Source organism: Phragmites australis, chromosome 10 (genome assembly GCF_958298935.1).
Source record: "Phragmites australis chromosome 10, lpPhrAust1.1, whole genome shotgun sequence".
Classification (NCBI taxonomy): Eukaryota; Viridiplantae; Streptophyta; class Magnoliopsida; order Poales; family Poaceae; genus Phragmites; species Phragmites australis.
In genome coordinates, this window is record NC_084930.1 from 7,945,051 (window position 1) to 7,961,471 (window position 16,421).

Here is a 16,421-nt window from a genome sequence, read left to right on the forward strand (position 1 = left end):
CAAATCATTACAGGATCGGCTGATCCTGTACAGATGCCGTTCGAAGAAGGGGCATTCTTTACTCGTTCCGGTGCCGCCCTCCAATGGCGGCGTGAAACGTCGAGCCCCAAAAGATTTTCAAGCTCAGCGTTTCAGCAGTCGTGTCAAAACTGTGAGGTGCGTGCCGGGCAGGCTGAAATCAATGTTACAAGTAGATCAACATGTTCAACCAACTCTGAGACGAACATGGTAGGATAATATTCAATAGTAGGGAACTGAGGCTATAATATGTTCTGTAATAACCTTGTGAGTTAATATTACTTTTGAATTCAATTATTGTGAAAAAATTGAAAAGAATATGAAATGTACCTTACTTTAGATTGATGTAAACAGTTGACTTCCATACAGTTCCAGAAGCAACTTGGCGCTGCTGCTGCCGCTGCCGATGCCGATGGTTGCATGTACAAGCATACAGCTCCTAAAGCTTGACACCTATGTTCAGTTCCACACGTAGTCAACGCCACAAAATTTCATAGAAATATTCGTTGTTTGGCATAGCACCAGCACCTTTTTTACTTGAATCAAACTGAAAAATACCATCCAATGGGATGGCATATCAGACTAGGGGCCATGTGTTATTGACATATTGGTTGGTTGGTACTTTTCAACTCGTAGATCTTTGCAATGAGGGATTATTACATGACGCAATGCGAAATCCACCTTGCAGTCACAATGTGCATACCTTTGGTCTAGGTGCTGTGGATTTGAAGTGACGACTGCACTATGGCAACCACGAGATTTCCGGCTGTCCGCGTGGACATGTCATTCCATCGTGAATGGCATGGAAGCACAAGCATTGCCACCCTGGTGGACCAAGGGTCCCTGCACATAAGAGCAACCTTGGCTGCTGTCTACTGGTGCAGATGAATATGCTGCTCTCGATTTCTTCCACCTGATCCTCTTTCTCACGTGTCCGAAACACGAGGTATCAGAAGTCCTTTAGGGCCCGTGTATTCTGTAGCTAATCGATGATGTAAAACCACACACAAAAACAGTCACATGCACGATGCAGCACATTGCATACCTGTCTGGAGCAATGCTATACATGCATATGGTTGTTAGCGGAATTCTATGATGGAATGCATTTGGAAAGTGATGTCAAGAGGACCACATAATAGTATGGACAAGACAAATGATCACAAATGGCTTCCCATTTAGCATGCAAATCCACAACCATGTGAGGGAGAAGCGGAAACGCTTTGACCATGGATAGCAACAGTTGGACATGGTTGTGCGTCAGGATTATAACAATAAGCTCAGTATAATTTATCCTATGCATAAGCTGTAGGACAATCACATGCACTAATTAGAACATGATCAGCATCTAGGGTGAAAAGAAGACAGTGACATAAACTACAAACTATAATTTGGACACATTTCATACCCTGTTGTCCATTAAAAAGTTCCATTCAATGCGTATACAGAATCAGAAAATAACAATGTCTAGAATTTTCACAGTACAAATACATCATTCCCAACTCATAATTAGTCAAGGGACAAGCAGACAGGCCCTGAAGAATGATTTGAACATGATTGAATAGTTGTCCATAGGAACATCCAGTAGTCAAGATAGCAGGTTTCTTTCAAACAGCATAATAGCGTGCACTTCATCATACTGCTAAGAGCAAACTGTTTGGTGTTGATGTAGGTAAGGTATCAGTTTCAATCAAAGGTAACTCATTATACTGATAACAGGAACAAAAAGTAACAGGAGAACTTGATAATCTTACCTGCCCCCATCATACTCGCTGCTAGTGGTACTTAGCACAGTAAGTCAGTCAGGCAGATACAGATATACCCTGTGGTTGTGAATAAACTATTTAGATGATAGAAGTTGTCTGGGAAGCAAGATCATTGCAATAGTAAACTTGTATAAGAACTTAGAGATCACATGACCATAACTCCTCGCATTGACAATCCTATTGTTAATACTTAAAGTGATACAAGTAACGGTATGCCTTTCCCAGATTTGAAATACAACATCAATCTCATGACAGATGACAAATTCTAGGTAAGCTCCACAAAAGAGCCATGGAAGAGTAAGCAGATTTCTGCTTTCAAATTACCCTCGGAGGGGTAACTCACCAAACATAAGGAATGTCAAATGCCCGACCATCATCAAATGCCACTACAACTGGTTTCTCAAAATATACATTCAAGTATCTAGCTATGCTACCGTCAACCTGTTCCTACAGTGACTGTACCACCTAGAGAAATAATCTGCTTAGAAAGTTGAGACACTAACTGATAAATTTTGCGGAAGCCATCACTTTCTAATTCGATGTCCTAGAATCCATGCCATCAAACCTTTTGAAATTTGACCATAGATATGTCCAAAACTATATAGGTTGGCTCAATGAAAACTATATTACTAGTTCTATTGTTAAATACTTACATCATATGATTCATAATACAATTTTACCGATCAAGATAATATGAAATTACAAAAATCAATGGCCAAAGTTACACACCTTGGAGTAGACCATTCATTTAAAGCCAGAAATGTCAAACAAGAAAACAATGGAGGGAGTACCAATGAAATTTTTATCCGCTTCATCAAAGCAGGGTAAAAACTAAAAGCAGAATCTTACAAACTTCATGGGAAACCAATTGAGGAAACAACGACTCTACAACTACAAGTTGAAGGATATATTCTTGACTTTTGAAAGATAGTGACAACCACAAGAAGCACATAGTATAGTTCATAATCAGGATTCAAATCTCATTTTAGAACCCAGAAAAAAAAGCCTTGACTGATAACTGATTAGCAAAACCAGCCGGTTTTCCTTTAAGAAACAAATTGGGTTGTTTCAATATGCTTGGATTATTTATAAGAAGGTAAAACACATAAATTACGCCAAAAAAGGTGGTTAATGAGGTTATCTGGCCCGCAAACAGGCCATTTTCACCGTTACTGGTACCCATTAAGGTATCCTGTTTTCGTGATTTCCAGACAAGGTTTGATTACCTCTTCATAAGAATGCTGATTAATAAGGTTTAATTCAGAAGTGAAGACACCACTGAATTCATGGAAAAGTTGTGGTTACTCAACACATCACTAAATTTGTTTTCTTTTGAAACATATATAGATATAAGAGTAGGCAGAGAACTTTAAGGGCCGATTTGGAACACAATGCAGTTCCATGAAAGAAATACCTGACCTGAGTGCATTGATATGAAGTTAGTTCACAGCTCCACACACTGCATTCCTGCAAAGAAGAAACATAAGAAAATCAAATCTTTAAATTAATGATGTTTTGATGCCCAGCAGCCTTACAAAACTCCTAGCAGGATGCAATTATACCTCTGGGGAGCGGAGACCAAAGCAGTATTTCTTCTATCATGTATTGAAACAGACATTTAAAGTTCAGCTCTAATCATGAAGCATTCATCCGAATGCAAGTATCCAACACACTGGACACGGCCTGCAATATTGAATGAGCTACAATCTGCAAGGGGTATTGTGCAGGTACTTTTTTTTCATTCCACATCAACAAACTGAGTACAGTCAATATCTTGAAGAGTAATCTTGCCAAGAAGAAGGTCACTTGCATGCATAGAGCACAAGGGGAGGCATTTCTTGTTCAGGCTCTCATGAATGGCACTTAGTCCACAGACCCACTTCTTCTCATTCAAAGGATCAACATTTAGACGATTCTGCAGCAAACGTATTCTGTAAAGAACAGTGTCTGTTTTTGCACAAAAATGTGTCAGGCATGGATAAGAGGCATCATCAACTGCTAATCTCACTAATATCATTGTCAAGGTACCATCCACAGGCTTTGGATCAGACAGGTTCTTATCACCCATCATTTTGATCTCTCTCTCCGTTGGGAAGTGCACTTCTGCCCCTCCATCATCATTTGCCACCCTTAAATCCTTTGTGAAATGGCTAATTGCTTGCCTCTTAGTGCACTCATGCTTCTCTGCTAATGTTAAGAAGCAGGAGAACCTCAAATGGTAACTGACAACAGTCTTGACCATCTTGAAGTTCCGACAACAGCAGAAGAAATCGAGCCACCTCCTCCCAACACCAGCATACCATTTGATAATATCTACATCATCCAAACAGAGAAGTAGCTTTATTGGCTGTGGCCGTCCCATGGAGTTTGTGAATCCAGCCAGCTTTACAGCCTTCCTGACAAGTTCTATTGGTGCATTGACCCTCATCTTCAACTCTGTCAAGTCTTCAAGAGTCCTCTTCTCATATTGTTTCTCTTCCTCCTCCTCTGCTAGCCACTCCTCTTCGTCTGCCATGTCATGGCCCAGCATCGGCATCAACTTGTCGAGTGTCTCTTGAAATTTGTCATAGGAGTCCACCAATGCATGTGGCAATTGATCTCTCACCCTTGGCAACGACAAGAAGTCACCAGATGTGAGCAATCGGTGCCAATATCGGCAATGCTCCTGTGACTTGAAGTATTCAGCCACTGTCTCCTCTGCCCAATCCTTGAACACTTGCTGCACCTCATTCTCAATCCGGAAATCAAATTCAAACTCATGTCCCCGCCTCACCTTCTTGAACAGGTGGTTTAGTATCTTCAACCCAAGCTTCTTCCTCCGCGTCTCCCGTGCATTCTTCAGCTCCTGCATCTTTGCTGCTTTCCTCTTCAGATACTTCTTCCTTGCCCTCTTCGCTTTCTCTGACATGGGTGGGTGCAAGACCGATGGCAGCACGGCTTGGAATTCCATCCCCAGGAACTCAATCTTCTCCGATACAGCACTATGGATTGAGCTACCCAACCTGTCCACCTTCACCTCCAAATCCTTCTCCAACACTGCAATTATCCTGTCTCTGGCATCAATTGTGAGCATCTTCGATCCAGATGTCACAACCAGAATCTCATCGAGATACCGCACCGCATACACTCTCACCGGCATATGCAGCACACTGTCATCCTTCATTCTAGGATGCTTTTTGTGCACCTCCTCCCGGATGGCCATCACCTCTCTATCCACAGGATCGAAGAATATGTTCACCAACGTGGCCGTGAGCTCCGATTCCTGTGGGAGCCCGCGGCCAAGCTCGCAGCCTCCAAGCTCAAACGAGACGGCATCGGACACAAATAGCTCGTTCAGGAAGTCCAGGAACCCGGGGTCGTCGACCTTACCGGAGATGGCGTCGAGCAGGCTGCGCACGTTGCGAGGACCGAAGGGTTGGCGCGGGATGGCAACGCGGAAGAACCAGGACGCGCTGGGAATGGACCTGAGGTAGCGGACCGCGGTATGGCGGCTACGGTAGGAGAAGGTGGCCGCGCGCGGGGAGAAGACGGCGTCGAGGGCGGAGGCGGCGGAGCGCATGGCGAGGCGAAGCGGGAGAGTGGGGACGGCGAGCGGCTGGCCCTTGAGGCGAGAAGGGAGGAGGATGCGGAGGTGGGAGGAGGGGGAGGAGACGGCGGCGGCGGTGATTGGAGGGGGTTGCGGTGGGGAGGGGAGGGAGGGGTGTGCGCGGCGCGAGAGGTGGAGCGCGGAGGAGAGGAGGAGTGGGGGGTGAGAGAGGAGGGGGAGGAGGGAGTGGAAGCGGCGGGTGGAAGGGGAGTAGTGGCCGCGGCGGAGGAGGAGCTCGAGGTCGGCGGCCGAGAGTGGCGCCGCGGTGGGGGTCGGGGTGGGGGTGGAGGTGGTGCAGAGCGCGCGGGCTGCGGGGTAAACGACGCGGTGGCGCGCGTGGGCGCGGACGAGGCCGGGTAGCATGTGCGGCGTGGAGGTAGATGTGGAGATGGATGAGGGGCAGCTCGGCTGCGGCGGCCGGGCGGGAGGAAGGGAGCGGTTTCCAGTCGCCGATCGCCGCGCCGCTGTGTCCAGGGAGAGGGGCGGGGGTGTGGCGCGCGATGGTGGGCTGCGCACGGGCCGTCGCGCGAGTGCTGGGCAGAGTAAGTAGCCAACGGGCCGACGCAGGTTGCGCCGCTCGCATCGGGGGATTTTTTATTTTTATATTTTAATTTTTCAAAGTTAGCAATTTTAGACAGCCGTTTTGAAAAATAGCAACTATATGCAATTATTCGTGCTATTTTTTAAACAGACATATAAAATTACTAAATTTGAAAATTTTAAATATAAATAAAAAAAATTCATATCGGGTTGGTTCCGTTCTATTGTCGTTGAGACGTGCTGCTTTTAGCCCATGAATGGTTTCGCATGATGATTGATGCGCTCAGCCAACAATGCTCGGCCCATCTCGACGAATCCCTAGACCGTTTTCAGTGTGTCCAGGTAGGTCAGGTGTGAGTTTATTTTACATTTTCTAACATTAATATTTAAATAAATAGATCTTTAATAGGAAGATTTGTATAAACAAGTGTTTATTATCTTCTGAAAGGACAGCCCTTTCAGAAGACGGTTAACATGTAACGATAGCACGGATACCTCTTACCATCCTCTCATGAGATGGTTAGACCTCACCCTCGAGCGTAGAGCCCGTACCGCCCCTACCCGTCCACTCAAAGAGCGGGTAGACCTCCGAGCGACCCCTTACTGTCCTCTGAAAATGCCGTTAGTACCTTTGCCACCTTCTCAGGGGGCGCCGCCCCTCTCCCCACCCAACACACTATAAAAAGGCTGAAATCAGTTAAAATAGGTATTTAAATCTAGAAAAAGACAGAGAGGGATGAGAGGAGAGGGAGGTTGCGCGGCGAAGCCCTACTATTTTTTTTATCTGCGGATTTTGGATCTCGGCTTTCGATAATTAATGTATAGTTGTAAAATCTAGATAATCAAAAGTACGTAGTTTTGATTATCTAGATTTTACAAAATAGTGATGTGGGTAATAATTATATATGATTAAAAAATTTATTAAGTAAACAAGGGTTTAATTAGTTTAAATTGGTTAGTTTGCTTAGGTGCAATATTAATTGTAGCGAACTAAACGTATTGTTAGGTGATCATCGGTTTTAGTAATTTTGTCAAAGTTTTGATAATCAGAAGTATAGTTTTTCGGTATTAATGCTCGATATATTTTCAGATGTTTCCAGGATGTCCGATAAGCTATATTTTCATATATATTATAGTGAAAATCAGATTGGTTATGATTCTAGCAGTGTAGATCTCTCTGGATTTCAGCATGTCATCAAGGGACTTAGAGCCAACGAGATGACCATAGTGGGGTGTGTAAGTGGTTGATAAGCCACTTTCAACTGGATCCCTAGTAATATGAGCTTAAGTTGAGAGTTGTGCTAAGCCGTGCTACTCGGGGGTACTTCGGGGAGCTCATCACGATTAATGTGACATGTACTTAGAGGTAGTATGTAGATATAGTATGTGCACATGGTCTCCCTCTCGTGCTACTAGCTGAGGCATACCAGAAGGATGCAACAGAGAAAATTGTTGAAGAAGCAATAACAGGAACAAGTCAGGCAGTGGTGGATGAAGCACACTCGACAACTGTGAGGGACGAATTAGACGTTGGGGATGTGCAGCAGATGCAACCGAGGGATGTAGCTAATTAGAAGGAGCACATCTCTAGCATAATTGAAGAGATGAAGAGGGAGGATCAAGAGCTCAAGGAAGCCATTGCCGATGAGGATTCATCCAACGAGGAGAAAAATACTCATGTTCCTGCAGAGTGGAGGAATCAGGAATTTTCAAAGCTAATGGTCAGTGAGGGTCATCAGACACTGTGAGAATATCATGAGAACGAGGTGTCCCAGGGTGCTATGTATCCAACTAAGGAGGATGTTATTGATGCAGTGAAATTCTTGTTCCTGTCTCTTCGGAGCCAGCTCAATTTTGTGAAGTCAAGCAAAAGGGAGCATGATGTCAAGTGTTCAGTGTCTGATTGTCTGTGGTGGGTGCACACATCTATAGGGAAGTGGGTTGACCATTGGGAGTGCTCAATAGATAGGGAGTATAACTGTCACATTGAGAAAATAGAGTTCTCCCACTAGACCCTATCATTTACTTTTATTTTCAATGTTATGTATGAAGAGATTGTGAACAACCTAAAGTATGAAGCACGTTCAATAATCTATGTTATTAAGAAAAGGTTCTAGTACACAATAAACTACGCCAATTCATAGAGGGCGAAACATAAAGCTATTGAGATGAGGTTTAGGGCATACGGAGATTCATATGACAACTTATCACGCCAACTATCCACAATATGTGCGAGAAACTCTGGAAGTTACTTTGATATCAAGCATTACCCCTCAAGTGAGAAGCTAGGAAAGTGAGTATTGCAGCGTGCTTTCTTTGCATTTATGGCAACCATCAATGCATTTAAGCATTGTCGACCCATCATTTGCTTGGACAGGACGTTCCTCACTGGAAAGTATAAAAGACAGATATAGTTTGCAATTAGAGTAGACAGGAACAACCAAATCATGCCACTGAGGTTTGCCTTCATGGAGAGCGAGAATAGGGACAGCTAGTATTGGTTCTTTGAGCGGGTCAAGCATGCTATTGTTCTAGACCGGTCTGATATATGTTTGATTCATGATAGACATGCAGGACTGTTGCAGGTTTTGCTAGATATGCAATATGGTAGTATTTGATAGTGTGTAAGAGTAAAGTGGCCCGACTTAAAAGAGCAGGTGATGCATGAGACATATGGGTGCAAACTTTTATAGATAATTCAAAAACTAAGGACTTGATTAATCTTTTCAAAAAATTATGCAGCCAAAACCAACAGAGAAAGTTCAATGCACTATGGGCAAGACTACACGAACTAACCACAAAGCAGACAACTGAGGTAGCAAACACCAGAGGTGAGTTGGATGCTCTTGAACCCATCCCAATAGATATTTCCTAGATAATAAGGAGGTTAGGGTCAGCTGTTAGGGACTTTTCGCAATGGATACAAAATGAGCCAAGAGATAAATATGCATTAATGTACGACACTTGAGGGGCAAGGTATGGGATAATGACAATAAATCTTGTTGAGATCTACAACTGGATTATGTGAGGTATGAGGTCTCTCCCACTTTTTGGAATTGTTGAAGGCATTCTGCATAGAACTTGCAAATATTTCATTGATCGCTACGCAGCTACTTCAAAGGCAATGTGAGGAACCGTCCAAATAATATTCTAATTAATCACCAGGAGGATCATTATTCATAATCACAACCTCGATGATTAACTAGAATATCATCCCGGTGGTCCCAGCATGTGTTTTGTGCCAAGATCGAAACACATGCTTCCAACATTTAGCATCACAACATAGCTTAAGAAAGAGCAAGTAATTAACATTTATATTATAAGTCTTTAACATGCAACCATTTTCAACAATTTACATCAAAATGCAACAACATCTATACAGCGGAAACATAAACCTATACAATAAAAGAGAGTGGAGCCATATGCCCTTAGGCTCCACCTCAAAAGCACGACCTCCAAGAGTAGGATGAACTACTCTTACCCGCCACCCTGAACGGCAAGCACGAAGTAGCCAAACACCAGCTCTTACTCACCAATAGCACCTGAAAACGCAGGCATGAGTACGAAGGTACTCGCAAGACTTAAACCATATAAAGCACATATAAATGGCTCGACTCCAAGGATTATGCATTGAGCCATTAGTAAGAAAAAGTCATATGGTTAAGTTAAACATAAGCGGTTAGTAACCTGGACACATATGTGTGAGCAACTAACTTAACCAATAACAACATAACCCTACCCTGTCATAACCAACTGAACATAAATAAATAGAACCATTATGAACATGCATGCAACAAAGACCAACTCAACCATCTCCCACATATCCAACCATCAACCACAGGAGAAAACTCTATGACCGATGCAGATGGATAGAAGCATGCTCATAACCAAGAGCGCGATATTTTAAAATATTTTTTACACCCTACAAGGGATACTCCTGTACCCACACGACACGAGGACCATACGGTTTGTGCCACCCGCTAAAGTGCACACAAGGGGTACTCGTGTCAACCTTTCCCAATAAACTTCGATCATTTGAAACATGCATCGCTTGGCGCGGCGGTACTAGAACTACTCCCGGAGCAAACTAGTACCACTATAAACCCGTCTGCTCACACCATCGATGTTCAGACCCCAAATGACCACAGCTAAAAAGGTATTCGGCTCGCCTTACAATTAGATCAGCATGTGGTGAGTATGATAAGTGCTAAAGTCGACTACACCGACGATCGGTGCTTAAACGACGCAAGCGGTCTACTGTGTCTGGTTTCCTCTTCTGACCTACCCAAGGGAACTCCACATCCGGACAGAATAAACACCTCCTAGCACCGCCCACGTCTCGTCTCATACTCACCACTCATACAACCATCATTAACACATATCCAATATTGTGATCATTACGAAAGTAAATAACGCCTATGCTCGCAAATAATGAAATAATACATCGCTCGACTTCTAAAGAATGACCTATGCATTGCTAAGCATTTCGATTTAACTTGTAATCTAGACACCAACAACATACTCAAGGCGACAAGGAAATGATGAACAACAATTCATGGTCGAAGTAATGCATTCAGCATGGGATCTACCCACTTGTACCCGATCTCTACTCGACACATGCAAACATACATAAGCATAGTTTATCAATTTTAGACTTCATTCAATTGAACAAAGGTGCAATATGCTTAGTTTCTTGCCTTGCTGTTTCGGTGACTGCCTATAATTACCCAAACAACACTCACAGAAATCCGATAGGTTGGTGTCGTTTTCAACCATGAGCGTCTCCCTCTCCGGCTCCTTGTTCACTAAAGAAAAGCGCATGCAATTAATGGTGAATTAATGAAGCTTTAACCTAATTTATTAACCTCAGAAATTTAATTGACTATTTAATGGCCGGGGACATTTTTAACAGGTAGAGGAGGTTATTATTAAGTCAACAAAATTAGTTTCATAACTTTTGGAGCTAGTATGAATTAACTATGAATTTTACAAGCTATCAGCAAAGGAAAAAGTCTGACGAACAGTAAATCCGGATTATCCGGGTTGGGCCGGAAACTCCGGGTGACCCTCCGGGCAGGGGCCCTCTATCATCTTCGGTTGGGACCGTCCGGATACTTTGGGTTGATCCGGATACTCCAGGTAACGAAGTCTCCGGGTGACCCTTTAGGAGGGGGCTCTCTGTCATTTTCGGCTGGGGTCGCCCGGATCCTCCGGGTAGATCCGGATACTCCGGGTTGCTCCAAAATAACCGTTTTGAGGGAAAAAAAATTGGCCGATTTAATTTGGGAGCATCTCCAAGCCAAAGAGAAATATGTTTGGGATAGTTCATGGGGTCTAGAATTTACTCATTAACCTAGCAACTCAATTCCTAACTCAATTTCATCAAAATTTCCCAAATTGCTCCAAACCCCCAAAAACTCAAGAACTCCACTCTAACTTAAAATTGACCAACTAAAACTTGAATTCACGCCATGGGAAGCCTAAGGGACTTACCCAAGATGATTGTGGAGTTGGGTGACCATCAGGTGATAGAGAAAATAGAGAAAATTGCTCAGGAGACGAAGAAATCCAGTGTTCCTCACGTTTCAACCCTAAACAACAAAAGACACCAAAATTGGCTTGAATCCTTTGGGAAAACGAAAACAAATAGATGGATGGAAAGCTTGCAACCTAGTGATCGCGTGAGTACCACATGCATACCTCAAATCCTTCTCTTGAGGTCGGATTTTGGGAGAAAGGGAAAGAGAACTTGAGAGGGGAGTGGGAGGGAGCTGCTGCCCTTGCTAGCTCGGTTGAGCACAGGAGAGAGGGAGTGGGAGCAGGTGGGCACGGTGGGGCTGCTGGTGGGGGAAGCCAAGTGAGAGGGGGAGAGAGGTAAGGTGTGGGACCGGCCGGTGGGTCCCACGTATAAGAGAAAAATATCCTTTTTAACTGCAAATTCTATTCTTTTCTCTCCCAAATTTCTTTCTCTTATCCAAATGATTTTAAACGAATTGTTTTATAGTTACAAAAAAAATCACATAAAATTAAACATAATGCTTAAGAAGCATATTTATGCTTAATTATGTAATTACGGATTTTAGGACGTGACTGGCAATGACAGATAACCGTATGATGTATGGATCGATGCTGTGTGACTACATGGAGAAGACCGTAAAGAAGGCACATATACACCATGCAAATCAGGAGGGAACTGCGGAGCACAGGTTCAATGTCTCGTGCCGAGATAAGGGTTATAGGGGTGGCAGATGTGAGATGTACAAGAGTGTGTGCTTAGGAATGGAGCATGCATATGTACGTGCCAGAAGCTACAATTGGTACACAGGCTGTGTACACATATCATAGTTTCATGTGGGGAGTCCAATATGCTTCCCCGATAATATGTTTCACGCTACTTTATGAAGGATCAGATACCGAAGATATGGAATCATGAGCTTTATGGCTATGACATTGTTGATACGTTGACAAGTGATCTAGGTCTCGTGCGAATGTACGTGTTAGACAAAGAGAAGATGAAGTATGCATTGGGACATTGACAAACTAGATGGATTCGAAATGATATGGATGAATCCGAGGTAGGTCCAAGGGTGAAGCGATGCAGCAATTGCACTGGTCGATCGATGGAGGACTGAGACCCACACTTTCCACCTCCCATACGGCAAGATGGCTCCGACGTTGTAGGCTGTAGCCTAACTGTTAGGCTTACTTTTCGCTAGAGCCACTGTTGGAGTCATCAACGTGGATGCAGACTAGATGAACGTCATGATCGCACGGTTCGCCCCAGTTCAGTGGACGAACGACACACCCGCCTACGTGCTGAGTTCCTATCGGATCCACGAGGACCCACGAAGAAGTGGATCCTCCAGTTTCAGGTACCTTGCAATTTACCTTCTCATTTACTTTACGATTTTAAAGATATTTTACTCATGATGATATGCATTACTTCAAGCCTGCATACATCCACTTGGACGCTGATGTGTACTCGACCGCAAGGCACTTCGAGGCCTACCTACTTTGGTTGTTCGGCTGGATTATGTTCACCAGCGGCCAAGGCCACCTGGTGTCGAGGATCCTTCTTCCGTACGTGAGGGGGATCGCAGATGCGGAGCCCGATGATACCCCCAGTTCAGCTGGGCCTTCGTTGTCCTGGAGGCGACGTATTGGGCCTTATGCAATGCGTGCACAAAGAAGGAGCAAGGATCCACTGCCCGCATTTGTTTGGTGCCCACTCCTGCTGCAGTTGTGGTCATACAAGCGGTTCGCGATTGGCTAACCCGTTGTGGACCACTCCCCTTACCTTTAGGAATGGTACATGAAACTCGAGGAGGACAAACCCACTATGGGGTCGTTGTGGTGTCGATCTTGGGTACATAAGAAACATAGCTCTACTTTACTTGTCACATGTTTTAAGTCCGATTTCTTACTATTTTTCTCCACGGCTGCACTAGGTGCACGAGCAGGCCCACATCAAGTAAGAGCTTTTTAGGTCGCAGTTCGACCATCTGTGTCCAGAGGATGTGGTTTGGACCCCCTACAACCACTTGATGATATTAGACTGTGCGCCTTTCGGTCCGTCTCCGTTGTGCAACCGCGACGAGGACTACTGGCTTACGATGAAGCCGCTCGTCTTTGACATCTTCGTCGAGGAGTACTCACCCCACCGTGTGATGAGTCAGTTCGGATGTTTCCAGATGTTCCCCCTCATCAAAGTTCGCATGGTTCCACCCCACGTTCATATGTAACTAAAATCAAATACATAATCCATAGCATGCTTAATCCCATTTTTAGTCTATCTAACGTGGTTGACTTGCAAGTATACACGTAAGGGCCAATGAGGTGGCAACCTATGGGTAGATCGCTTGGCGTCATACATCTCAGTACGGGCCCATGCCCTTGAGGATGTCATCAAGGAGCCTTATCCTTTCGCCAACCTGGGATTCGAGGAGTCCATGATGGTGGGAACTGCCAACAACAGCGGGGGAGGCAGTAGTAAGATTTTATCTTTGCTTCCGTAACTTAGATAGTTGTTTCATGATGCATGTTTGATTTGCAAACTAGTCTTATATATGGACGTGTCTACTTTCTATGTACTACATATGACCGCACGCTCGTGCCTTTTCAAATTAATGAAATTGCTTTTTATGAGCGATATGACCACACGCTGCTGCCTTTTATGAGCTATGTGGTCACACATCTGTTTTCTATGTATTACATATTCAGACATTGCTACTTATCATGCCATTAATGCATTTCTTAATCACATGTGACATCACTCTACCAGCTTCTTAGAGTGAAGTCACCTCTCACTGCCACCTTTTCAGGGAGATATGACCCCTCACTGTCAACTTTTTAGACTGACGAAACCGCTCGCAGCCACCTTTTTAGACCGATGTGACCACACGCTGCCAACTACTCATAGTCTAGTGACCGCTCGCTACGGGAAGGTATCTAATGTATGCAGTCTCTAAATTACATACCTACACTTGGTACATACACCATTGATCCCTGCTTATAAAAGGCGAAGTCAAGACAATGAGAAGGTCATGACATCGCAGTTTTCCGAAACACCACGACCATCTGATACCTAATATCAAACTATGGCTACCTCCTCAAGCAGATATTTCTTGTGGACATCCAAATTCTCAATGATAGCCCTACAGACTATAAGGGAGACCCAGGAAAAAAGTTACGATGTGTTAAGGAGAAGAACCTGAACAAAGTGCTATCAAAATGATAGACCATTATTCGCTATCCCTATTTCACCACGGAGGAATAACAGCGAACGGTGAGCTCTATGACCTCCATGGACCTAAAGACTTGTTAGAGTGCCGTCAGAGATATATCAGGGTATGCGAACTAGCCAACATAGCAAAGTGTTTTAGCAAGCGAGCACACACGATATTTATGCACCCTCAGCAATACGAGGGGCACATTAAGATACATTTATCGTTATTACATATCCCAGTTAATTGTTATGTTGCACTTCTAAGACATGTTTATATTTTCATATGCTCTTTTTTATACTAGGTATTCTCTTATGATGAAGAGTTGCTGAACAAACCCATCGATAACTTTTTAGGGCTGCATCTACTCTTCGGTGATGGCTACCTACCCAGACATAACTGGAGTCGTAGAGGTGGTTATTCGAGACCTTCACGCCATTGTGAAAGAGGCGGTGATTCGACCAGCCGTGAATAAGGTGGTCGTTCAATAACAACCATCAGTGGGCGTGCTTCTACCACTTTCGCCACAACCGAAGGGGTTGGTTCCGATGATGATGACTTCGTGCTTACTCCTCATAGAACTCTACACCATTGCGAATTCTCTGATGACGAGGCAGATGATTGTGATCCTAACTTTGATTATTTTCCATATATACCGGCACCATATAGACCAAAATCCCCAGAATACGATTACCATGGATGAAACAGGAGATAAGACACAGACAACTTCAAGGGTCATTTCGTTGGTAATATTTATGCTAATAAATATTGTACTTGTTGAATTTAATGTGGTTATATCATTTTTAATCTATTACCTAAGTTGTGTATGTATCTTAGATGTAGTCTACATGCTATTAGTAATATTCAAATTTTATATAATCATCTTATTTATACATTCTATCTAACATTCAGTGTGATTTTTTCATTTCACTCACATGTATTTATTCTATCTTCACTTTAATATTTTCTAGGATTTTTATTATTTTTATCTTAAATAACTTTTAGGATTTTTATTATTTTTATAATAAAACCGGGCCAATTGCCCCCTGAGAGGGCAGTAGAGGCGCTAACCGCCCTCTAGAGAGCGGTGAGGGGCGGGCACGTGGAGTGGGCTTGGCACAGTCGCTAATCGTTCTCTCAGAGAGCGGTAAGGGGAGTGTGGAGATGGCAGTAAGAGGTACTCGTGTCACTGTGGCATGCTAACCGCTCTCTGAAAATATAAAGGTGTTGCAAACTTTTTAGATAGTAATAGACGTTTATTTGTGTAAATATTTCTATCAAAATCTATTTATTTAAATATTAATATTAGAAAATTGTAAAAAAAAAAACTCGTCGGGTGCTAGCACCTCGCCGGCGCGGCTCCCGGTTCGCCTCAGTCGTCGCGCTCAGCGTAGCCTGTGCCCAGCATTGCCAAGTGCAGAAGTGCTACGTCGCTGCTACGTTGTCGAACTTGCATTTGGCAAGCTTCCAAAAATATACGCATGCAAAGAAGCCTCGAAATGTGTTATCCTCGGCGGCTCGGCCCCCGCGCAAGAAGACGACCTCGAGTTCGCCGGACGCCGTCCATGGCCGGCCCATCAGGGATAGCACAACTTGGCCGTCCTAACTGTTGCATTGTGGTTCAAAGTTAGGTCCCTTCGCAATGCGTGCCGTTTGCCGGCGGCATTCACCGGCAAGCCGACAACCACGCTAGCCTCCCTTCAAAGTTGGGACTATCGCGGTTGAAAACAGAAGAGCTAGCTTCTGGTGCTCTTGTGCAATAACTCCTCCACCGATACGAGTTCCATTTTC

The 16,421-nt window shown here is 44.0% G+C and overlaps 1 protein-coding gene across 1 annotated transcript; it reads right to left on the reverse strand.

The window, feature by feature from the left end:
* Positions 1-1,397: 1,397 nt before the first annotated feature.
* Positions 1,398-5,877, reverse strand: LOC133883420 (nuclear intron maturase 3, mitochondrial-like). Its single transcript, XM_062322746.1, has 4 exons — positions 3,344-5,877; positions 3,196-3,248; positions 1,770-1,838; positions 1,398-1,668 (listed from the first exon to the last, which is right to left on the reverse strand). The coding sequence occupies exon 1, from the start codon at positions 5,728-5,730 to the stop codon at positions 3,520-3,522; it is 2,211 nt and encodes a 736-aa protein (XP_062178730.1). The 5' UTR covers positions 5,731-5,877; the 3' UTR covers positions 1,398-1,668; positions 1,770-1,838; positions 3,196-3,248; positions 3,344-3,519.
* Positions 5,878-16,421: the final 10,544 nt, after the last annotated feature.